A 25,506-nucleotide genomic window follows, 5' to 3' on the forward strand; every position below is an offset into this window, starting at 1 on the left:
AGGACTTTGATGTCTCTGTAGTGCCATGGCCAATTTTGTTCTTTGACTTTTTGCAGTAGAAATGATGGTGCAAATGCGAGCAAGCACCAGTTCACCAAAAAAGAGCCGTGGGTATTCTCTTCCTAGGCCAGACCTGGTTGCTCACTACTGCAAGCGGCCACAGTCCTAGAAAGCTGCAGTTGCACAGGACAGGCGTTTCTCTGCTTCCCAGCCCATTCTACTCTTAGATTTCCATTCTTTTTTTTTTTTAATTATTGTTATTAATTATATGTTTCAGTTCCTGTGTCGATGACAGTTCCTTTCGGTGCAAAACAATCACAACAGCCTTTCTGTGCTGCTGTGGGTTTTGCTCATGATTCTGTGCTGCTGTGGGTTTTGCTCATGATTCTGTGCTGCTGTGGGTTTTGCTCATGATTCTGTCCTTGCTGTGGGTTTTGCTCATGAAGACTCTGTCCTTGCTGTACATTGGAGCCATGTCCCACGAGGGCCCAGGGCACACAGGATCTGAGTAACAGAGGCAGTCCTTCTCACCACCATGAGAAAAGGTCGCTATTTTCTTCACCTTTGCTAGGCTTCCCCCAGTTTTTGTGGCTGTCTGGTTTCCCAGGAACTGGCGGGTGGTTTGGTTCAGCAGCACGTCAGTGGGGAGATCCTTATCCACCGAAATCTCGTTCTGCTCCAACAGCCCAAGGTGAAAGCCCACGTGGCTGTGAGGCAAACTCCCAGCGAAGCGAGCCTGGCTCCAGCAGGAGCTGGAGGATTTGGGCATTTGTGCTCTGTCAGGAGGCTTCTGCCCACGAGTGTGTGCCCGAGGGATCGCGGCTGAGCCGGCCGGCCTTGGGGAAGCCAGGCAGCCGGCCCGCTCCTGCTCTGTAATTGGGGGAAGTAGCCAGCTGCCTTTGATGTCTGAGCCGGGCTGAGAAAACCTGACGGCAGACTTCAAAGTCTGTTGCGCCAGCTCCCCTGATTATCCGTAGGCTTCTGGCGCGTCCCCCAAGACTGCCAGATTATCCCAGCTAATGCTGCGCTGTTCCCCGCATCCCCCTACCCTCCCTGGCGCCAGCTCCTCACTTTTGGAGCTGCAACCTCCATCCCTCCTTGTCTTCTGCCTCTCCCCGGTTACTGTGGGTATGTGACAATGGCATTTCTGGGCAGGGGGATGTGCCTCCTGAGATCTAGGAAGCAAAGGCAGAGGAGGCATTTTTTGAGAGCTTGCTTATAGCTTGCGCCCCTGGGCTGTATTCCCCCTCCCTGTTTGGTCACAAGAGCAGGCTGAAATGCAGGAGCTTTTTGTGGCTGCCTTTGGCAGCACCTTGACTGGTGTTTACAGCCAAGCAGGCACTGTGTGCCTTTCGCCTTCAAAAAACCTTTGGGGAGCAGGGCTTCCATTCACACTGCTCCAGGGCAGGTTGTGCAAGCTGAAGGAGGGCCCCTGTGTTGTCTTTGCTCCCTTCAGCATCTCTGCTGGGACCCTGCTGCCTCAAATTAGTCTCTAGCTCCTTTGCCACCTGTGCTTCAGTGCTCGGGGAGCCCCAGGGTGCTTGTCCGTGTGAGCAGAGAGGCAGAGGGCAGGTCATTGCTGAGGGCTGGCGTGGATGTGGAGTGATGGGATGGTAGAGTCATGGGGCTGAGCAGAGTCCCACGAGCTTGTGCTCCTCACAGAGCAGTTTGCTTTCACCTGAGATTTTGCATAGCAATGCCAAAAGCTCGTGGGGGAACCCTCCCTTTAGGAACCCTCCCTTTACTTAGGGATTTTTTTTCTCCCAGAGCAAGCAACCTTGGCAGTGGTTGAAAACCCATCCTGTGCAAAGCTGGATTTGTCTAAGACATGGTTTGAGTTCTGGTTTGCTTTGGAAGGTGAGGTTCATTGCTAACTTTTCAGAAGGTGGGGTAGGCTGTGCCCTCTGCTGTGATGGATGGAAGCCAGAAATGAATGTGATGGCTGCAGGCAGAGGAAACTACAGCTGCCCTAACCCCAGGCACCCAAATGGGGTGAAGGAGCTCATGAGGGCCATATAGCCAGACAGGGAATCTGGTCTGCAGCCTTTCTCCTATACTTGCTTAATTGCTTTTGGGTCTCAGCAATCTGTTCCCCCTAAAAACCAACACTGACCATGGGGTCTCCTCCTTCATCCTCAACAGCTTCCTCCATAGCATTTCTACCCTGCCGTGGGAGTAATTCTGCCTTATCCCTATCCCTCCCCAGGCTCCTTGCAGTGTGTAAGGAAAGTGTCTGGTCAGCACTTTTCTGTCTGAGAGGTTTCCAGGTCACCATGGATGTTGCTGCTGTGCTCTTTTAGATAGAGTCTAACTTCATCCTGGCTGTACTGGGTTTGGTAGAACTTTCCATGCTGCATTTTTGATGGTGTTCTTCTGGAAAGCTTTGGCCCAGAGTGGTTGAGCAGCATCGAAAAAGGGTGCCTGCAAAGGGATCCAGGGAGGCAAGAGGAAGGAGAATGGGTATGGAGGTATGCAACTAAAGATGGTCATCACCTGCGTGAAAGCCAAAGCCAGTCCTGTGGGCAACCTGATCTCCAGCCTTGTGCTCTGGAGGGGGACGGTGGTACGCTGCTGGGATGTGCTGAGAGGTGGCCTTGCTGCTCAAGACCTGCCAAGGGCTATGGGTTGATAGTGTTCAATCCCCATGGCCCTGGTGCAGCCCTTTAGCTCACCAGGTGAGGTGCATGGGCACATGCACTGGCTGGCTTGCAGGAGGCAAATCCTCTGCTCCTTGTAGGTACAGGCAGGGACCCCCTGTGCTATCCAAGAAAGATATTTCCCTCTGACTTCCAATCTGGTACCATCCCCAGGAAAATGGGGTAAGGAGATCTTTCTCGCCATGGATTTGGCTTCCCTGATGTGGTTTCTAACAGCATTGTCTTTGTAAAGGATTCTCTGATCTTCTTCCTTTACCCTGTTTTGCGTGGTTAATAGCCCTGCCATATGTCTGGTTGCACTAATTTCCCAGGGAGGAAGAGAGTAAGTTTTTGACTGCACAATCCTAGGAAGAGGGAGCTGTTGGTTTTGTCCACGGAGCATCATCATTGCTGGTGATAGGGCTGGGCCAGGCAATCCTATTCTCCCCAGTTTCTCTATTGCAAATGTAAACAGCGACTCATGCATCATTAGAGTTGCAAGCTTGGAGTTAAATTGTCCCGGTGGGTGTGTTTATCTGCACACTGACTGTTGGAAACTCACTGAGGTTGAACTCCAAGTTTCCTTTCCATTTACTCTGTCACTGTAACCGAGATGCTTTTGCCTCCTCCAAACTGGTAAGTGGGTTGGCTCACTTTCAGTAGGATCATCCCATGGGCACTGCTGGCAGCAGGTTGCTCTTGGAAAGCAAACCGCTTCATCCTTTTTCTTCGAGATGGGAGGGTTTCATCCTGCAGCAGGGAATAGAAGCCTACCGTGCAGCCATGGCTACGTGCATGGTTGTATCCATCTGCCATGGGACATGGGTCCTTCCTCCCAACAGGTGTGCTGGGCTACCTCACCACTTGTCAACCTCTGCCTTATCTGCTCACCTCCTCTGTGGAGGCAGTGTGAGGGTTTCAGCCCTGCCTTGCACCCTCCTCCTACCCGCAAAATGGGTGCTGCCCCTCTGCCCTGTTCCATTGCAACAAGGGTGGGTGGAAGGGGACAGGTGGGATCCTGCAGTGACCTCTCTGCCTGCTGCAATAGCCTGTCCCCGATCCTGCATTTGACTTTCTGGAGCTGTGTGATGCCACAGAAGTTGTGCATGTAGGATGACGGGGAGCCAGTTAATGGAGGCATGAGCCTTGCAGCGAGGATCCTCTGCCTCCATCTCCTGGCCCTGCAGGCTATCATATGAATCAGTTTATTAAATGGGGGAAGGAGGGACCTCATGTTTGTTTTCATTCATTACGTGAATCTCATTCCCTCTAGGAGTCCCGCGGGATCAAGCAAAAGGACTTGTTTTACAGTTGGTTTTTGCTTGTGAATCCCTGAGCTAATTTAGCTGTTCAGTCGATGCCTTGGCAGCACAGCGGGAGCAGCATGGCTCAGGGGTAAGTGCTTTGTGCCACCATCCTTCCTGGGGAAAGAAAAAAAAATAAACCAAAACAAACAAACAACCCCAGAACAAAAGAACAAACACTCTCTTCCCCCTAAAAAAATCCTTTCAGAGATTGTCTCTGGTTTGAGCCCCTCGCTAGTGTTTGGCTGCGTGCCCCAGAGGCTGGGTTTCCCCTCCCCAACATGTGGCCCCCGTCAGCCTCCCACCTGTCCCTGCTGGAGGAGCAGCAGTGTGGCCCGGGCCACGTGGTGCCGACGCTGCGATGCCACCGCCGCGCTCGGCTCTGGGGCTGTGGGCAGCAGCCTCCTGGCATGGGCCCTCCCGGTGCAGCTCCCTGCAGTCTCACTGCCCCTGTGAGCCGTGCTGGTTCGGGATGCCCCGCAGCCAGGTGCCTGCCCATGGGATGTGCTCACAGGAGAGCGTTCCTGGCCGATTTCTGGCTGCGTGGTGATCCTCCAAGAGCCGATGAACCACCTGGGCTGGCTGTTATGATGGAGGGTCTCCTGCCTGTGTGGCTGGTGGGAGCACTGTGGGAGAGACACCTCACTTGGGGTGCCCTACTGCACCCTAAGGCAGAGCTTTGTCAGCCATGCTTGGGGAGCCCTGTGCCAACCCAGCCTGTACCTGAGGCATCATGCTGCTGTCTGCAGCTACAGAAAATAAATAGTTGAGGGGAGCTTCAGCCCTAGAAATCCACCCCCATCACTCCTGAAGGTCTGACCCCTTGCCCCCTCTGCTAGCAGGGAGCAAGCCACTCCACGTAACAAAGCAGGAGTCTCCAGGCAGAGGGTTACCCTGTGAGCTGCTGTGGGACAGCAAAGCCGCAGCTGGTAGTGCCAGGCACCTGGCAAGCACACAGCAGCAGGAGGGACCTTGAGCATCACCCTTGCCCAGGCAGCGTGGGGCTGGGGTGCTGCCTGTCACCTCCCAGAGGGGTGTTACTTTGCTGTTGCAATCCCTTCCCCAACCCCTCCCCACCATTACTAAGCAGAGGAAACCACCACTGCTGGGCAGCTTCCTCCCAGCCGCTTTCAAAATAGCAGGGTGGCTGTCACCATCACCCAAAAGAGCCTTCCACCACCCATTGGGGAGAGGACCCACGTGGAGACCTTTCCCATGGGGCTGGTGCGGTGCCTGGCAGCTGCCGCCTTCCTCTTCCTCCTCCCGGGTGAGTGCCCTGTACCATGGCAGGGGCTTTCCTGGGGCAGATGAGGGGGAAGTGAAGCAACCCCTTGGAGCAGATGGGATGTTTGTGGGTGGATGGCTCAGCGGGGCACCTTGCTGGGGCTGCGGGGCCAGGACAGCCCCGCTATGGCCAGCAGTGCTGTGTTTCCATGGCCAAAGGAAGAAGCGTGGTGATATGTTCTCGTTTCAGCGCTGTGGTTTCACTCCAAAGCAATAGCCCGAACCTTGGCAGGGTTTCAGTGAGGGGATATGCATGACGCTGTTGTGTGGCTGTTGGAGGTGCAGAGGGGGTTACCTCACCCTCCCCTTCCTTCGGGAGGAGTTTTCTGAGGGTTTCTTAGGCTGTGCTCTCTTCCCTGGCCCGGTCTCCCTGGTTGTTTATTTACTTGATGCCCATGTCCTGTGGCCATTTTGCTTCATGTGTGTGTTGGGCACCATAGTAGACTGAGTGTCACCAGTGGGATCTCTGGGGGAGGGGAAGGTGCATGGGTGGCCATTACCTCCCCAACCTTCTGCAGGCAGAAATGGAGGCCTCCCAGTGCCCCTTGCCTTCGGAAGAGCTCTTTCTGGTAGCCTCTCCCACACCCTCCCCAGTTTCTGTCCATGGAACACCTCTGCAGCACCCAGCCTGCTGTTTCCCTCTGCTGTCCCATGTCCCTTGGCTTCTGCGCTACTTCTCATCCGGCAGTGGTCAGCTCCTTTTCACCCCTAGCTTGCGCAGAGCTTGAGTGCTTGGTCCTCTTAATTTTAACACACCACAAGCTTCCTCTAGTGATCTCAGCCTGGTTTCTGCTCCCTCTGAACAGCTGGCTGAGAGATGCTTTCCAGCTATGAACAGGCTTGACAGCCCTCTGGCCATGAGGCTCTGGTATCTGTCGTGTGACCCAGTGTGCTAGGAGACAAGAAAGCTTGGAGGTCTATTGTTACAGGACTGGCTTGTTCTTAAAATTGCAAGGGCTCTGAAGTGCCTTGGACTTGGTGCTTCAAAGAATGAGACTGCATGGCAAATCTTTTCAGTACTACGTTGTGGTCCTGTGCACATCTAGACCCACTGCCGGTTTGGGTGCGCAGCCTTCAGGTAGCGTATACCCCTGCAAACACCGCCTGTGCTGACTGTTTGCTGGCAGGTTTGAGCACTGGCCAGCGGGTGGTGACGGTTCAGAAGGGACCGCTCTACCGTGTGAAGGGGTCCCACATCACGCTGTGGTGCAAGGTGAGCGGCTACCAGGGCCCGGCGGAGCAGAACTTCCAGTGGTCCATCTACCTGCCCTCGGCCCCTGAGCGGGAGGTGCAGATCGTCAGCACCGTCGACCCCTCCTTCCCCTACGCCATCTACACCCAACGTGTGCGCGGCCGGGGGATCTACGTGGAGCGGGTGCAGGGGGACGCCGTCCTGCTGCACATCACCGAGCTGCAGGACCGGGATGCCGGGGAGTACGAGTGCCACACGCCCAACACCGACGAGAGATACTTTGGGAGTTACAGCGCCAAGACGAACCTCTCAGGTGAGTTCTGAAAGAGCGCCCCACTCCCTGCCAGGCAGGGGGGCAGGCAGGCTTCCAGTGTCCCCCTCTTGGTGTTGGGGAGAACTGCTCATCTTCTGCGCCCTTGACAGAGGAGCAGCCGAGGAAAGGGGAGATTAACAGGACTGGTGGGCACAAATTTTCCTTATCCTCTCCCCGCTGTGAGACTGCCATCCTGCCCCTGGGTGGCCAAGGTTGGGGTGCCCAGATGTCCCTCAGCAGCTTGCTCTGGCTGTTGCCTCCCAGCCAGGGCAAGGGAAGGGAGAGGAAGCCTCTGGTCTCCCGTGGCCTGACTTTAACTTCAGTTCCTGTCACAGCCATAGCATTTCACAGACAAATGCTCAGGAGGATGGGAGTTTTCAGTCTCTGAGCATTAGTTGTTGGTGTCGTCCCAGGTCAGGGTATGGAACTTAAGCCAAGTGGGATACCCACAGGAAGAGGGAGGGAGCAGTTCCTGGAGAGCACTGGGAGAGGGAATGCAATGGAGTGGAGAGGCAAAGAGCCCACCGAGTCTATACATCTAGTTTCCACCTGTTTCCTCCTTTATCCCGGTAGTGTGCCAAGCTGCTCATTAATCTCCTTGGGACTGCCAAATTAATCCTGCCCATAGTTAGTCTGAAGAGGGTACTGCAGAGAGATTTGCTGTGCTTTCTTCCCTACTGAGGTTTTAACCACTTCACAACTTTGTGTAGGCTGAAGCATTGTCAATCAGCTACAAAAGATATTTCTCGTACACTGTCAGGTCCCTTGAGGCCTGGCTTCAGTTTTGTAGTGACAAGCAGGTTGCCCACTGAGGCCAAGAATTTTTTTTTTCCTGTGACCTGCTGCTCTCTGTGTTTCTCCACCATGCTCAGTGATCACAGACACCCTCTCAGCTTCCATGGCACCCCAGGTCCTCACCCGTGATGAAGGGGAGGCGGTGGAGCTCACCTGTGAGGTGTCTAAGTCCACCACCCAGCACACGCATCTCTCCGTTGGCTGGTACCATCTTCAGGGAGCAGGAGCGAGTCATGCTGAGGAGGTCCTCACCCTCTCCAAGGACTTCATCTTGAGGCCAGGGCCCTCTTACACACAGAGGTTTCTGACGGGGGATGTGCGGCTGACAAAGGTTGGGAACTCCACGTACAAGCTCTTCATCGGGGGGGTGAAGCTGTCTGACCAGGGGCAGCTGTATTGCGAGGCAGCGGAGTGGATTGAGGATCCTGATGAGATGTGGAAGGATATCTCCCGCAAGCAAACAAAGACGACATCGCTGGTGGTCACGAGCCAGGGTAAGGCCCTTGCAAACTCCCATGTTGGCTCCAACTCCTTTGTGCATTCAAGGCTCCATAACTGCAGCCATCAGTGGCCTTTGCTTCCCTCTTCTGCAGCCTGGGGACACACTGGTGTGTCTCCACTGGGCACTAAGTGGGGTGGGCTGTGCTTGGGGCCATGATAGCCTCTAGTTCAGGAGCTGTTGGTGCTTCTCACTTTGAATGTTCATGCAGCTGACGCTCCAATGCCAACAGCAATTGTGCAAACTCGCGGGCCCACGTGAGGTATTAGCAGGGAGAGCAGCGTGTGCCCATAGCAGCCTGGATCCTTGGCAGTGTTAAGCTCCAGTGTGCAGAAAACCACGTTGTTAGAGTGCCTCAGGGCTCTTGTGGCTTCAAAAACTGAAGTACACAGCAGTCAGCTGCCCATCCCGGTACCTCGGCCACAGGCACCAAGGGACATGGGGATGCGCTGCTTGTGCTGCATGGCTCTAATGTCTGCTGGAGGTGGCTTGTCTGTTCATGCTGTTGCCAGTCTGCTGATTTCCAGAGTAACCATCCCTGTGTCTCCTCCTAGTCATTTGTATATTGCGGTAATGGGGCTGTGGGTCAGACTGGGCTTTGAAGTGGGTGCACCAAGCTGCTGGCTTATGCTCTAGGAAAACGTAATATTGGGTATTTAGGAGGAGGAGACTTAGAGCTGTTACCATGTATGAGACGGATTAAAATAGAAAAGTTTGAAAACTAGCCCCTTGCCAGTGCTGCCCATCCTCCCCCACTCCACCCTATCTCTGCCAGGTACCTCCTGTTCCCTCTGCTCAACTTTGCATGACTCCTGCTATCTGCAAGCTCTGCATCCCCTTGCCCAGGGCTAGTGGGAAAACCTCTCTCCCCACACTCCCCTGGGATGGTTACAACGCTGTGTGTTTGCTGCTGCTGCTCTGAGCACCCTGCCTGCCATCCCTTCTGCCACAAGCCCTTTGCTGGTTGTGGTCCCTCGCCCTGCTCTTCCCCCAGCTGCATGTGGGTGGCTGTGTCTAGAGGAAGGGAAAAAAAAAAATCTCTCTTTCCACCAGTTTTACCTTAAAGCAGCCAAGAGAAGACTCTGTCTAGTTGGTGCCCTTTAACATACTCAGCAGTATGCAGTAAAGTGGGAGCAAGCCTCTCACTGCAAACCTGCCTGGGAAGGTGGGGTACCCCGTCCTCGTGCCTTGGGGCAGGTGGAGGAGGCTGCAGAGCTGGGGTGGTGAAGGGAACCGCTGTCTCATGGGACGGGGCTGAGTCAGAGCAGGAAACCAAAGAAACAGATGGGTAAGGACCAAGCACCCCACGTGCGGCTTGTGGGAGCAAGGTATCAGGGGGAGGGGGAAGGAAGTGTGGTCTCCTACTGTCAGAGCCTGGTTCCTGAAACCTGGCTGAAAGGCAAAGCTTCGTTCCGCTTGTCACGCACTGTTTGCAGCAATGGCTTTCCATTGCTGCTGCCTGGCGAGCAAAGGCAGTCCGTGCATCTTCCTGCATCTGCTTGTTTAAGAGGGTTCATCATGACTGGTAGCGTGTGACTTTGGGTACCAGTGCCACAGGATTGTTTAGAGACTGAGAAACCTTGTCAGAGTTTAATATTTGCCCTGTGGTAGCTCTTAAGGGTAGAAGCGAGGTGACAGTGGTAAGAAGACAATATGGTGGTTGTATTAGAGCTGCTGGTATTGCCAGGGGGAGGCCATGGGCATACGAGCCCTCCATCACATCTGCAGGGCTGGGGTGTCCCTCCAGCACCCCATGGGAGAGCTGGGGCTGTGGGGCTGAGCACCCTGTCACACCAAGAGCCAGTGACCACTCTGACCGTGGCCCATTGCTACAGTGGTTTCTATAAACTCTCCAGCAAATATTTGTGAATGCCAAATGTATCTGCAGTGGCTGGGATTCCTGTTCACAAACTGTTTATGAACCAGTGTTTAAATTCACGGGGCACTCTGCTTTCAATAAATTATTCGAGCCCTTCCAGTGGCAGTCTGGGAGCTGCTCTGTTTTACCTCCAAACTACAGCACGTAGCCTTGCCCTCGTTGTTAGACACCCTGGGCACCACCATGATCCAAGGAGATGGAGTGCTGTGAGCCAGGCTGCCTGCCCAGGGAGTCGGGGCTCAGCCCTACCCCCTGTTTTTTGACCGTACCACTGCTGTGTGGGGTCACGGCGCAGGGTTTCGGGGCACCCTCTGACTCTGCCTGCAGCCACGCTCCAGCCAGGCTGATGCCAGGAACCAGGGGGCATTAGCGGCAGAGGCATTGAATGCTCCACGAAGAAGATGAATCATGTCATAGGACCCAGAGGCAGGGTCCTTACCTCAGGTGTGGCTGACAGCCCAAGAGGGTCTGCCAGGGGTAAGATGACTTTGTGCTCCCCCTGTCACTGCCATCTTTGCTCAGCACCTGCTGATAGTATAGGAGGCAGAACAGGGACTAGGAGATGACCTCCACCTCCTCTTGCTTCCCTCTCACCTCCCTGTGCTGTGACAAGTCTTGAGCTCTCTGCTTTCTGTAGGAACTAGCCCAAAACCCCTCCAACTGGAAGAGTGTCTCTTGCCCACATCCTGCAGCAGCTAGTGAGAAATGCAGGATGTGGGACCAGCAGCATCAGATTCAGGCAAGCAACGTGAATGCCAGCCCTCCATGCACTTTCTCCCATCAAAGACAGCAGAGTTAGAAACATCACTTCTAATGGAAGAAAATGTTTCAATAGAGAATTCTCTCCTGTTTCCCTCTGCACAGCCATCAGTGCTGCCAGGCGGGAGGGAAGCATGGGCCACCCATGACCTTCTTTGCTTTTCATTGCCAACAGGCAAAGACCTCTCCGTGAACATCACTGCTGCCAAAAGCTCCCTCTCTGAAGGTGATACCTTGCAGCTACATTGCATGGTGGGAGCCCAGAAGAGCAGCAGCAGGCACTTCCAAGTGCTTTGGCTCCTCAATGGTGTGGAAGTGGCCAGGGTTGACCCCCATGGGGTATTGATTTGGGAGAAAGAATATGAAGAGAGAGCCAAGATGGGTCAGCTCCGAGCATTCAAGCAAAGCAACACGGTTTATGTCCTCACTGTCTATGAGGTGGGGCTGAAGGACAATGGTACATACCGCTGCTCTGTTTCGGAGGTGGAGACTCCTGGAGAATTTCACAGCATCCAAACCAATCTGTCATCAGGCATCCAAGTCAACGTGAAGCCCATAGGTTAGTAAATCCTAATGACTGCTCTTCTGGGTAAAGCCTGTAGTGATCCCTGACTGGGACCATCTTGGCAGGGGCAAGACACCTGCTGTTTGCAGCAAGAATGCAAACGTGCCGTAGATTTTGGTAGATAATAATGGGAACAGCGCTTACTCTGGCAAACATTAACATGAGAGATGTAGCAGCTGTCAACAAAGTGTAAACCTTTAGCTCAGTCTCTTCGCTATACGTTTTGGGGCAAGTAGGTAGAGTTCTGGGGAGGCTGGGTCCTCCTGTGTCTTTGTTACAGAAAGTTGTGAGCAACGTTTCTTGCTACTCCTGAGGACCACAGGATGACCCAGCAGAACAGATGCTTCTGGACTGGGGGGAGTCGTAGCCATTTCCATCAGGGTTCTCTCCCTGTTTTAGAGGGATGACTTGTGAGAAGCCACTCTAAGAAAGATGTGTCAGAGACTCTCTGTTTCCTTGTCACAGCTAGACAATGACTATTCTGATGTAGCAGGAGCTGCCTGTTGGGACTCTATTTCTTAAGTATTTCTTTATGTATCCATGTCCCAGGAAAGACAGTGAAAAAACAAACCCATAAATCCCTCTCCAAAATTACAAGAAAAGGCTGGTTGAAAATTTCAGACACTTCCTATCCTTTTCCAATATCAAGATTTATCTAGTCTCAATTTAATGCCACAGTATCTCTGGCTTTCTCTGAGGAGCACGACAAGGTCCCCTCCCATGCAGTAACTGTTGTTTGCAGAGAGACACATGCACCTGTCCGTGTCCACCAGCACACCGCAGGTCATGGCAGGAGATGCCCTGATCCTCCTTTGTGAGGTGCAAGGAGCGACCAGCCCTGTGTCTGTGCAGTGGTGGCACCTGCCACCTCAGCACCCGGGTCCCTGGGTGCTGGTGGCCACCATGGAGCAGGACGGCACCCTGAGCCTGGGCAGTGCCTACCAGGACAGCAGGACTCAGGGGAGCCTCCGACTGGAGAAAGCGAGCTCCAGCACGTTCACCCTGGTGATCCCCAACACGTTGGACGAGGGGGACGGCGGGCGGTACGGATGCAAAGTGACGGAGTGGTCCCGAGGCCAGAGCTGGACAAAGGAGGGGGAGACAACAGTGACAGTCATCTCCATGGGTGAGTTGGGCCACTCCTATTTCTGGGCTTTCAAGCTGGACGCGCTGGAGGCAAGACTGGAGAATGGGGTGTATGCATGTGGGTTGGACAGAGGTCTGCTGTGCCCTGAGCAACACTGCTGCTGCAGGGGAACCTGGAGCTGATCTCTTGGTCCTGGAGTGCTTCAGTTTCCCCATTTCTAGCAGGGTGTTTGTCTTCCATGAGATGTTTTGGGAGAGAGAAGTGGGACACAACAGCTAAAAGCCTGGAGACCTGAAAGGCAGTGGCTGGCTCAGCAGGTCTTTCTGACTGTCTCCTTAACGTGAAATACAAAATATCTGTTCTAGCAGCATAATTACTTACAGTAATTAAGCTCAATGAAGGCTCTTGCTGGGTCGTATGATGGCTGTTGTCAGAGATACACCCCTGGTGCTGGCATCTGATCACTTCTTCTGCCCTCCTGTCTGAGTACAGAGCCGCTCACCTCCCCAGCGTGCAATGCCCATGCCGTTTCTTCTTTTGATTGCTGGAATGGGTGCCTTTATGGCGAGACAGCTTCTAGCTGTGATTTAGAGTGTTTTTACTTTCTTATTGCCGGGCTGAGTGCCTGATAGCACCAGTGAGGCCACAGGAGTTGTCAGGCATTTGTGGAGGGTGGAAAGAAGCAGCAAATGGGGCAGCAGCATCAGCAGAGCATCCCTGGTGCCCTGCTGCGGGGTGGGACTCGGGAGCCTGGAAGAGAAGGGGGTACTCAGGGTTTCCTTGTGGGGTGGGAGGGTGGGGATGAGGTAGGAGAGGGACAGAGACCATTTGGGGCTGGAAGAGAACATGGTGCAACTTGGGGGAGAGCAACACCGGCAGAGGAGCAGCAGGACTGTGGCTGACGTGGGGCTGCAGTGGTGGAGCAGTGGGGATGGCGCTGTGTGGGAAGGGTGGTGGCGAGGTGACACAGGGCAGGGTTTCTGTCCCGGTGCCATGGGTTCTCTCCTCCCAAGCAGGTCTCGGTCTGCATGCCACACTGAGAAGCCGAATTGCCAGTGTCAGATATGGGCAGAGTTTTGAACTCGTCTGCCAACCAGGCGCCAACTACACCTTCGAGGAGGTGCCAGTGTCTGTGAGGTGGCTCTTCCAGCCCAGCCCACCCACTGGCCGCTACCTGGAGCTAGTACAGGTTTTTCCCAGTGGTACAGTGGCCTGGAGAGCAGCACAGCCACACTTCCAGGAGAAAGCCCAGCTGACGAAGGCTGCCTCTTCCTTCAGGCTACGCATCCGCAACGCTGCAGCTGCCGATGAAGGGACGTACCAGTGCGAGGTGGAGGTCTGGAGGAGGAACACCCAGCCGTTGGGGCAACCAGCGGCCACCACCAAATCCAACGCTGTGGGCATAAAGGTGGTGCTGCCAGGTAAGCAGCACCACAGGCGCTTCTTCAGCAGAAGTTTCTCCTTCTGCAACTTTAAATCCATCAAACGTGACTGGGGCAACCAGGAACACTGACAGCTGGGGTGTCCCCAGCAGAGTCATGTCATAGAATCAAAGAACAGTTTGTGTTGGGAGTGTCCTTCAAAGCTCATTAGTCCAATCCTCCTGCAATGAGCAGGGACATCTTCAACTAGATCAGGTTGCTTAGAGCCCCGTCCAGCCTGGCCTGGAATGTCTCCAGGGATGGGGCATCAGCCACCTCTCTGGTGGGAGCATATAGGGATCAGCCTTACCACTAGGCTTTTAAGCCTTGTTTCTGGGAAGAAGTAGTCACCCAGAAGGAACCCAGTTGAATGCTGGCAGTGCGAGGTGCCTCCCTTGGTGTGGGCTTGTGGGGGGCTGGAAGGCGGTGGACACAGACTGGCCCCCAAAGCTGGTTCTGGGGTATGTGTGTCCTCCTGAGCTTCCTCTGGTGTATTTGAGGTGGGAAAAGTGCCTGGGCTCTCTGCTGGGCTGGGAGCCAGCACAGAGCCGCCAGGGTTCAAGGCGCTCTGGATAGAGGTATCTCCTCCTGGGCATGGCTGGACTGTTCAGATGGAGTCCCTGCCTGGGGTTCCCTTTTATGGCCACCTCTGCAGGCAGGGTCTGCGCCACCACCGTGCCTGCCAGCGCTGTGCAGGGAGCCTCGTCCTCTTATGGAAGAGAGACGTTGCAAAGGCACCGCAGCCCCGGCCAGCCCGCCCTGCGCCTGCTCCCCGCCAGCCCTGGCAGCGGCACAGTGTCAGCTTGCCCGGCTCTCGGCTGCGGCTGCTGGGGGAGCTGAAGGGGTTGTCCTGACCAAGAACTCTGAGCGTGTGGGGCAGGTGTGAGAATAGGGGTTTATTTTTTCTTGTGTCTGTTCTGCCAGCAGTGGAGAGTTCTTGCTCTTTTTTCATACATAAAGCGCTCCTTCCCCTAATCCTTGGGTTTTTGCCATCACAAGCCAGTGAACTGAAATTATGCGTTTTTCATGTTTTTTAACTGTTGGGTTTGCTGTAGCGTAAGCTGATAACATTTCCTTCCCTGTTCGGGCTCGTTTCCATGGCACTCTCCCTCCTGCTCCACTGCTGCTCTCTCCTCACCCCTGCGGAACTGGGTGCTGGGGTGCTCTGTGTTACTACCCGAGTGACAGCCAGCCGGGGCATGGGGTCTGCGGGGTGGTACTGAGGCTGGGGGTGACAACAGACAGTGGCTGTGAGTGTACGTTAGTAGTGTAAATGGCATTTAGACGAGCAGGTGTAATTGTAGATTGTTTAAGAGGAGATGGTAGCAGCGGAGCAGCAAGTTATTTGGCCCCAAATGCATTGCAGCCATTACTGGATACTGCAACGCTGTAAAGATGGTGAGAACTGGGAGTGGGGGAGGCATGGTGGGAGGTGGCTACTGGCTCTAGTACGGTCTCCCTAAGAAAGGCAGCATGAGCTGGTGAAGGATATTTAGGAAGGTAGAGAGTAAGTCTGGGAAGGAAGCTGGCTCTAGCAGCAAGAGAATGAGGCAAAGCTGCTGAAAATGAAGCTGCAAATCATGAAAATCACCAGCCTGTTCCTTTGTGTATAAAATCTCATGGCTGGAACCTGCAGAGATACTCTAGTTCTAGAGTTCTGCTTCTGCACTTTATTTACTACTCGGTGTCTGTCAGCACTTTAGGTGTTTAAATGCCCCCATGAATCTGGCCTATAACTTCAGACAAGAGGGATAAGCATGAGAGGTCTTAACAGGGAGGGGAAGGAGGACAGATCCTTTCCGTTTGCAACTTCTCAGGTAGCTGAGCATCTGACCTTTGGTGAGGTCCCATAATTAGTGGCCCTTGGCAGGCAGATGCTGCCCAGCCATAGCAGGGATGCTGCCACACGGGTTGTTGCAGTGGCTGTGCCCTCCTGCCTGCTCCGCTGCTCCCGGGCTGGGCAGAAAGCACGGCATCAGCAGGCAGGGTTCACGGCAAGACCCGTAGCAAGAGGCTCGGTTTGGTTAATTAAATTGGAATTCAAAGGGAAAACAGCACCACGTCTTTCTGTGGCAGGCAGCCACTTTGCCCTTTTCAGTAATTGATCTTTAACGGGAACAAGAGGAGACTTGGAGCTGAAAGAAAGGGGCTTTGCAGCAAATGCTCTGCTTCCTCTCGAGGTGATCTTTTCTGAGAGTGTAGCAGCAATTTTTCTCATCAAAATCGAGTGCTCACAGCAGTGGTTCCTGTGGCTCCTCTCTGAGCTCTAGTAGCTTTTCTTCCCCAGAGCATTTTCTGCTCTGGGGAAGTGTCAGGTGTCAGGCCAGGCCTTACTCAAGCGAGAGGTACCCCTGGGCAGTGTGCTGTCTCCTGTGCTGGCAGCCTCTCTGTTTTTGGGGAAAGGTCCTGGGTTTTACCTGCCTGCCCCTGACCACAGCAGCACTGCCAGGAGGAGCTCCCTTGGAGGGAGGCACACATCTTGGTGCAGCTTTTCTGCAGTTATTTTTTGCTGGGAGATATGGCAGAGCAGCGTGTGATGGCAGCTGCAGCTGGGGAAGGGACATCTGTAGGTCTGACATGGGAAGGCCGTCCCCAATGTCCACCACCTCCCCTAGTCCTGCCTCCTCCTCTCCTGTGGCCTTTGAAACAGGAGCAAAGTCTCCAGTTGAAATATTTGGGAGTATTTTTTTTTTCCCTTTGGCAGAGTTCACTTCTGGGTCCCTGAATAAAGCTCCCGGACTTGAGCAGGTTGGCTGAGTGACATTCCTGATGTACTAAGCACCTGAACTTAAGAACCAAGTGTCTTATTTTTTCCAGTGTGATCATTTCACCTGTCACAGAAACACAGGATGGCTGAGGCTGAGGCTGGGACCTCTGGAGGTCATCTGGTCCAACCCTCTGCTCAAGCAGGACCAATTAGATCCAGTTGACCAGGACCATTTCCAGATGGCTTTTGAGTATCTCCAAGGATAGAGGCTTTCCCACTCTGAAGATTTGTGCTTCCTTAGAGCTGGCTCTGGCCTGGGTGCAATTTTAACTGCTGAAGTTGAAAGACATCAACTTGGATCTGGTTCCTAAGTACACTGAAGTCTACCTGGTCTCTGCATGTGTAGATCTGATGAATTTGCCCAGCTTCTTAATTAGGGTGGTTGCCTTCCTGTCTCTTCAACTTCTTGCCCTTACCCATTCCTTCAGAGCAGGGCATGTGCACTGTGAAATGCAGGACAGCACTTTGTTGATCCCTTGGGAGCAACCACCTCCCGGTGACTGTCGCTGCCAAAATCCTCACCACTGAAGTGAGGCAGTAAGCAGATATTGGGATATTGCAAGTCCTACTATGGAGGAAACTGTCTACCTTTTGGGTTAAAACATACCTGTTTGCAGTGTGGAGAGGAGGAAATGCAATAGGGTGCAAAGAGAAAAGAACAGCATAAGCAGATGTGAGCAGGGAGACTTTGTTGGTAAATTTGAGATGGAGGCAGAGGCAACGCGCAGGGATGTCAAGGGCCATCAGTTGGGATATTTTGCCTTGTCTGGCCTCTAGAGACACGGTGATGGCCTCTGAAGTGGATTGCTTGAGTTTTGAGAACAAATGTTTGAAAGAAGGGGAAGTGTGTGGGCTCTCTTCTGTGGTGTTCTCCTTCCCCATCAGCCCCTACAGGAGAAGCCACAGCTCCCTCCTGGTCCACAGGCTCTCTCTATAACCTGCTGCCATCTCATTCCTTGGGCATGTGCTGTGGAGGAGAGTACCCTGCTGAGCCTGCGATTGAGGGCAGGGTGCTTAAAAGGTCTGTGGGGGCATCTCAGCACGTCTTCTGCAGCCCATCCCTGAAACAGCACCCAGGGACTGAGCTTAAGGGAGCTTGGTTGCCCCCAGCCTCTGCAGCACCAGGCATCCCACTGCTCAGCACGTACACAGGGAGAACGCTATAGAAGGGAAATTCAGCCTACAGTCCCTTAAAACCCCGAAGGTGCCTCGTGCCGAGTGGTTTCTGTCAGCCCATACGTAGATATCCGCGTGTGCTCCTTCACCTGACTGCTGGCCCCATCTGACAGAGGTGGTGTCTCAGTGTGGAGGGGAGGGCCGAGACAAAACTCTTTTCCACTGCTGGAGGAGAAGGAAAGGCAGCAGCAACAGGTGATGTTTGGTGGGAAGGGGGTCTCTTGAACCAGGAGCAGCACGGGTGCATCACAACAACCATGTACCCTGGCGGGGGGCAGAGCTGCAGGCAGCACCGCAGGTCTCCTCTCCTGAGCTGCTCAGCAGTAATTTGAAGGACTGCTGGGTATAATCACAGTGGATGTTCCAGGACTGTGTTATGTGGTTTCTGAGGTGTGATTCACCTGAGATAGCGACTGCCAGTGAAACCCACACAGGCTCTGCAGTCTCTCTGAGATAAGACACTTGTTAACAGCCTCCAAAGCCATGGGCTGGTTTTGTCACTTATGTGTGAGCCTGCCAACAGAAACAGTGGCAGACGGACCCGTTTGCTTCAGACAGAGGCTTTGCCTCCAAGCTCCAACACAGCACCTACCTACATCCTATTCCTGCCCTGTGGTCCCCCAGATGCCTCTTCCACTACTCCTGTGCCCAGTAGTAGCCAGTGATTCCAAACCACAGTTCAGATAAGGGTGTGTGGATTTGCCTCCTTTCCCCACCTCCCTGAACACCCTCTTCCTCCCTTCTCTTTTGGCAGGTCTCTCAGTCCATCCTTATTCCTCTCCTTGCCAACAGCCCTGTGTCGGCAGCTGCAGTGCAGCCAGCGTGATTTTTTTTTTTTTTTCTCCATTTTAGAAAGCAAGCTTCGGGTAGCTACGAAAGAGAGTGCTGTGGAGATTGCCGGCGGTTCTGACACAGTCATTGAGTGCAAGATTGTGTTTGCCCCAAATAATTCTCAGTTCACCATTACCTGGTACGTCCTACCTCCTCCTCCAGCAGATGCAACCCCTCTGCAAATCATAAGGGCCGACTACAGCAGCATACTGGAATACGGGGCTGAGTTCAGCTCTCCTGCACAAAAGTCCCGGTTTCTGAGCCAGAGGGTGTCCAGCAATGTTTTCTGGCTGCGGATACTCTCTGTGAACCCCGGGGACCAGGGCAGGTACTACTGTGTGGTAGAGGAATGGCTCTGGCTGGTGGACAGCTGGTACAAACTCGGAGAGGGAGCATCGGGAAGGACCACACTGCAGCTCAAGCTCCCAGGTGAGCAGGTGGTTATCTCTTGTATAGGTCCTGCTAGAGAAGGTCAGATCAGTTACAATGGGGCCCCTGACAGGCCTCTCCTAAGCTGTCAGGGCTTAGGAGAAGCAGCAGCTCCTGCCTTGGATCTGAGATTTACGGATGCAGGAGGAGTCAGTGCCCCTCAAAAGGAAACACGGAATTAGGAGGATTTATCACATCCTCCCAAGCCAACCAAGCTGGTATTTTTGCCATGGGCAGATGATGTCTAATACTTTATAACAAAGTGAATCATGGCATTTTCTTTTCCCTCCAACACATGGTGCTCTTGGTTAGTTGTACAGTGCTGTGAATAAAGAAGCCCTTTCCTGGTACTCCTGAGCATCCTGGAGCAGGGCACTCAGTTCTCCTTACTGTGCGGCACCTTGCTGCTGACAACAAGGCTGAGGGCTCAGCTGCTGCCACTTTGGGCACTACATGGCTGGGATGCACGGTGGGTCTCCCTTGCTCAGTTCTTCCGTCTCTTGGCCTCACTTGGCTTATGGGTTACAGCCCTAAGTAAAGTAGATCAGAGAATTCCAGCTTCCTAAATAGCTTCTGGTCCAAAGGATGCCTTATCGCTTATTTGGAGGGGGTGGAAAATATTACAGCAGAGGGTCGTGAACAGTAGTCAGAGATGATAAGGGGGGAAAAAACACCCCAGGGAGAATGAGTCACAGGAGCAAGGGTCTGTGGGTGTCCTGCAGAGACTCTTCCAAAAGGCCATTCCTGTCCCCCACGCTTTACTCCACAAGATTTCCATCAGCCTGTGGGCACAGGCAGGAACATTTCTATGGCAGTGCAACACCGCAATGTCTCTTACTGCTTGCATCCCACCCCAGAGCGTGAACTGCAGCTGGAGAAAACCAACAGCAGCATCTCGGTGAGGGAGGGCGAGGAGGTGACGCTGCGCTGCCTGCTGCAGGGCACCCGCCTGCCTGCCACCCGCCTCTCGGCCACCTGGTTTCGGCAGGACAAGAGTGGCCACATCAGGCCTCTGCTCACCCTCCACCACGACGGCTCCATCGAGTACCCCCGGCAGGTCCTGGCGAGGAGGCTGCATCTCCGCCGCCCCACCGCTGGAGACTTCAGCCTGACGCTGCGCAGTGTGGAGGAGGGCGATGCCGGCGTGTATCACTGCCAGGTGCAGGACTGGCAGCAGCCAAGTGAGGGGCAGGACTGGGCTCTGCACGCCTGGGCACGCTCAGGGTACACCCAGCTCACCACCATCCCGCCAGGTAATGCTGCTGGGGGAAATAATGGCAGCTCTCTGCTGGCTATGCTGGTTGCAATGGCAAGGGTGCAGTGGGACTGGGAACCCTTGCTAAGGGATTGCAGAGGGGGTCAGTGCTGAGGAGATTGCCAGAGTTGTGTTTGGAGCCTGGGGAGGGAGGGAGGGAGGGGAGCCCTTCAAGGGACTTAAAAGGGGCCTATAAGAAAGATGGGGACAGACTTTTTAGCAGGGCCTGTTATGACAGGACAAGGGGTAATGGTTTTAAGCTAAAGGAGGGGAGATTCAGGCTAGATGTAAGGAAGAAATTTTTCACAATGAGAGTGGTGAAACACTGGCCCAGGTTGCCCAGAGAGGTGGTTGATGCCCCATCCCTGGAGAAATTCCAGGCCAGGCTGGACGGGGCTCTGAGCAACCTGATCTAGTTGCAGATGTCCCTGCTCATTGCAGGAGGTTGGACTAGATGACCTTTGAAGGTCCCTTTCAACCCAAACTATTATTCTATGATTCTATGCTATGGACCCGGGAAGCGGGGGAAGGCAATGAGATCCCATTCCCAGTCCTGTTGATCTGCCAGGGCTGAAACCCAGACGCTTGGCATTGTAAATGTTGGAGGTGGTGGTCAGATGAGATACCAAGCACTTCAACTGTGAGGCATGTGGTCCAAAGAGTACCATTGAGCGTACTTGTGTCAGCAGTGCTTTGCAGCTTCTGGGCTCTCTGCGGTACCATGGGCACAAACCCCTGCTCTCAGCTGTGCCATTGGGACCAGAAAGCTAACTGTTTTGGTGAAAAGGTTATTGATGTGATTTTTCTGGCAAGTCTGTCTCCAGTGAGGTCTCTAAAAACAGCCTCTGTCCTCTTGGAGTAAGTTGGGGTCAATGATGGGCTGGGCGCAGCTCTATCTGAGCTGGATTCTGCATACAGAATTTCACATAAATAAAAGCAAAGGTTTCAGTCAGGCACACACAATGTTTTTAGGGAGGTAACAGGCGGGAAAAAAGTGCTCTCTTTTTGCCTCTTTGGGGAAATCGGAGGCTCAGATGACCCTTGCAGAGTGAAAAATATGAACAGTGAAATCAATCATGTCGGACCAGCTGAGAGGATCCTGTAGTTTTGCTTGTGCCTTCAGCCCTGGAGGTACCATGCCCAAGGCCAGCCTGGGTGCCCACATGTGGCTATAGCTCCTGCAGCAATTACCAACACTGTCTGAGGTGGAAGAGCTCAGGGGACTCTGGAGAGCCCAGAGCCCTCCCTTGTGCCTGCTGCTGGCACAGGCAGGCATGGAGCCTACTCACGTCTCTGCGCCTACAGCAGAGCTAATCTGGATTTAATTGCAGAGGGAGGGACTGACAGGGCTTCATCCCTCTGCTGTTATGTTCCTGCTGTTGTCCATCATGGCTCCCTCTAGCACTCAGATTTCTCCTTCGTCAGCTCCCTCTGTCTCTTGTTACCCATTGCTGGTAGGGTAACCATTGCTAAAATTGCTCAGTAACTGCTGGAAAATTCTCCTCCAGTTTTTATATAAGTGTTTTTGCCAAGTGGTTTTCACAAAATCCACAAGATTAGCTGGGTGTTTTTACTTTCTCTCTCTTTTTTTTTTTTTTTTGGTCATCTTTTGTGTGTGTGTTTCCTCAGTGACGCAGGTGTCTTGAAATGTCCCTCTGGCTCATGAGTTTCAATGTTTTGGAGTTTTCTGAGGGGTAATGACACAGCCATGTGCAAGTATACTCCTAACCAGGAGTAACTCCATCTCTAATCCCTGATGCTGCCCTTTAGGATACCTCCCTGGTACCACAGAGACATTCATGTAGTGGAGACTTCTACCTGTTTTCCTATGGCAGAGCAAATGCTGCTTCCATCTATATGGATGAGGCACAGAGCTTCAGATGTAGAGAGATAAAAGCCGGTTTCACAGTGAGGAGTAGCCCCCAGGCTGGTTCATGCCCAGGGTCACACCTAGCCCACCAGACTGTGTGGGTCCTCCATGGACAGCTTCATATCAGCAGACCCGCACACTCAGCATGGTTCTGCAGAGCAAGTGTAAAACATCTGCATATGCGTCTTGGGTAAAGAGGAGAATTGAGGAAGGACACTTTGAGGTGGATATAACAGACCCAAAGGTGTTGGGATGACCCTTCACGGTAGGACAGTGGCATCTGAGGTCAGCCTGTGGTGCTCAAGCTACATGTCAAGTAGCTTGTGAAAAGCTTTTGATGTCCAATTAATGGGTGGCTATAAGGAGCCCAGGACAAAAATGGAGAGGCTGCAAATGAGAGCTTTTCAGCTAGTGTGGGATGGATCAAACGTGATTTTTTGAGGTACCCAAGGGGGCTCAACAGCAGTACAGGCAGCCTCCACCTCAGCTGGAGAACTGTTCTGCAGGAGCTGCTGGGGATGGGGCTCACAGCTGCCTGCAGCTCAGCGTGGCTGAAACAGGATAGCAGAGCAGCAGAAGCAAGGAAGGGCAGGTGTCTGGGGGAGAGAGGGACCTCCTTGATCTGGTGTCCTTTGCTTTTCTCTGGTCATTCCTTGTTCAATGGTGCAGCCCCTGACAGACATCTACCTCACCCTGCTGTCACTGGTGTCAGGCAGGGACTCAGGGGGTGAAGAGTCTGTGGCTTTTTCTTTCTGAGCCCAGTCTGGAATGGGTTAGCTGGAGAGCCGTGCTGTTTCTGGTGAGATGTTTCAGCTGAACGAGCTAGGGCCCTATCTGACCTCCCAAAACAAAAAATTGAGGTAAATTACCTGGTTTCTCTCCCTCTTCTCCTCAGGTAGCCTGTATGAATTCTTAAAAATTGGTAGCTGTTGAAGACTGAGGGAAAAGTGATAAGAAGATAATGTGTAGAAACAGTAGGAGCAACTCAAACTAGCTTGGAGCCTCACTTTTTTTTCTTTCTTTTTCATCCAGAGTCAACTGTTTTGTCGAGGATCTGCTCATCCCCACCACTGCTGAACTTCATCCTATACTTACCGCTGGTTCTGATCCTTCTCTTGGCCCTTGCTATCTTCTGCTGGTACTTCAAATTCAGAAAAAGCAAGAAGGGCAACGTCACAGGCAACCAGATGATGGAACTGGAAGGGGCTGGAAAGAAAACTTAGCTGGCCTGTAATGGCAGATGTAATTTGAAGGAGTGGAGCTGGACAGCTGCAGAGGACAGAGCACTCGCAGGGAGGGCTTTTTATTGTTTTGTAGTAGCTATTGCAATGAATCCTTGAAATTACATGTATACTTTCAGTGGAACGAAGTGGCTTTGAATTACTAAGCAAACAGGGTTTTCCTAACAGGCATGGCTGTCTCTTAGGTTAGGTACCCACCCATTTCATGCATTGTGGTATATTTGAGGTCCTTGCAGTATGTGTCTCCCACTGTGGAGACCAGGATGGTCCTCTACAGGCATAAGGGGAAAAAATTGCTACTTGTTTTAGGTAACTCGACAAAATCTATGTGGTGTGCAAGCTAAAAAACAGTGGCAGAGCTGGAAATGATGTATTGGTGTCCCATTTAAGGCATTGCACTTGTCCTTGCCCACCCTTTGCTGAGGAAGCTCTCAGACACCGCTGTCCCTTTGTTCTGAGAGTGCCTATACCCAAAGAGCACTTTCTCCAAAAGGAAATGGGTCTTCATCACAAAACCTGTTGCAGAAACATGAGGACTACACAAGGCTGGCTGGGGCTGAAGAAAGTCCGTAGCAGTACCACAGCTATCCACAAAACAAAATCCTGTTGACTCAATAAGGGACTCACATGGAGTCTTGTATCCCAGAAGGAAGAAGTGGACACCAAGCCATCTTGGAGATGAGTGTACAAAGACTTCACAGCTCCTTCCTTTGCTGCAACTGTTGTAGGAGAAGACAGCATCCAGCCCCTGATGCTTGGGCTGTCTGTGGGTCAAGAAGTTTCATGGCTGGAACTTGGTATTAGATGCTTCCAGGTTACACTATGTAATAAAAAAGCCATGTTTGTGCTTGCAGAGCAGCTTCTTTATGCTGTGGGATCCAGCTCAGGCTCACCTTTTCAAGGCTGAGGAGCTCTGCTAGCTCAAGGCTGACTGGCCTTGAGGAAACAAGATTTCAACCCAGTCCCTGTAAGTCAAGGGATACTCAACCCCTACTCGTGCAAAGTGGGATGTGGTCCCAGCAAACTGTAAGGTCAGGTGTCAGAACAACACTCAAAGCGCTGTCCTCAGACAAAAGCACCCGTTTGGAAATCATGGCAGGTGTTTACGAACTGCTTCCTTTGACCAGAGGGAGGGCTGGAGGCACCACAGCTGCTTTAGATGATCTGCTTGAGTTGTCCACTTACAATTAGAAAAGCTCCCAGCCCTGTTTCCTAAGGAACTGGGAGGTGCTTCAGGCCCTTTTTTATTAAAAAAGCACTTCTTGCAAAATTTTTAAGACTGCTGCTCTTTTTTTCCTGTTCAGCCACCTCTGTGCTGGCTGGCTCCAGTTTGCTCAGCTTTTCCCTGCGGGTTACGTTTCCTGGACCTTGTGCAGCTTTTCCCTTTGCTGCCCTGACCCCAGCTGTCTCTCTCCACAGCGTGAGTGCTCAGAGCTGGACGTGGGGCTCTCTGCAGAGGTTTACCCCCCAGCCGGGGGTTATGTCCCGTTTACACATCCCAGTAGGATGTTTGATTTTCTGTGTGCGTGTGACAGCACGGCACTGTTTGCCCTTGGCTCGCAATCAGCAGGCTCCTCTCCTGCAGATTTGCTGTCTAGCAAGTTGCTTCTCCACTGTGTGTTCAGGCTGTTGACTTTTCCTATCTAATTGAAGCACCATTTGCATGGGTCTGTTGAACAGTTTTCTGCACCAGTTTGCGAAAGATCCTGCTGTCTGTTTGTCTTAGTCCTGTCTCGATAATGCTCTAACTCATGGACCAGTTTCAGTCTGTTTTGACAGAGAAGCAGATGCTCTCAGGGCATCAAACTCCTACAAGTTTCATGAAAGTGGTAGCTGCATGAAGGAGAGGAGGCAGGCAAGTTGTCCCACCAAGGGAAGGCTGCAGCATGGGTTGCCTGACAGCCAGCCGTATGCCAGCTCCCTCGTGCCCAGCTTCTAATTAGAGGATACAGAAAGGAGATGTAGGTGTGCTAGGGCATAGGAAAGAAGGAACCAGTTTTGACCATAAACTATGACCAATTAACCTGTGCACATAGTTTATCTACCAATTTTGTGCTGTCCCTCTGTGTTTTCATTTGGATTGTTTCCTTAGCTTGCCCACAAGTGTACCTTGGGAGCATATTCTGCAAGCTTTGGTAAAGTCAAGAATATATGACGCCTACTGCTTACCACTTCCCACAAGGTTTTCAAGCCTTCTTGCAGG

General features: G+C 52.9%; 1 protein-coding gene across 1 annotated transcript; it reads left to right on the forward strand.

Annotated features, from left to right (window-relative positions):
• Positions 1-5,155: 5,155 nt before the first annotated feature.
• Positions 5,156-23,285, forward strand: CD101 (CD101 molecule). The gene is made up of 9 exons (XM_065655562.1): positions 5,156-5,207; positions 6,352-6,729; positions 7,602-8,018; positions 10,837-11,220; positions 11,969-12,352; positions 13,330-13,734; positions 18,530-18,937; positions 19,795-20,190; positions 23,095-23,285. The coding sequence occupies exons 1-9, from the start codon at positions 5,156-5,158 to the stop codon at positions 23,283-23,285; spliced, it is 3,015 nt and encodes a 1,004-aa protein (XP_065511634.1).
• Positions 23,286-25,506: the final 2,221 nt, after the last annotated feature.

The sequence above is a fragment of the Caloenas nicobarica genome, chromosome 1 (genome assembly GCF_036013445.1).
Source record: "Caloenas nicobarica isolate bCalNic1 chromosome 1, bCalNic1.hap1, whole genome shotgun sequence".
NCBI lineage: Eukaryota > Metazoa > Chordata > Aves > Columbiformes > Columbidae > Caloenas > Caloenas nicobarica.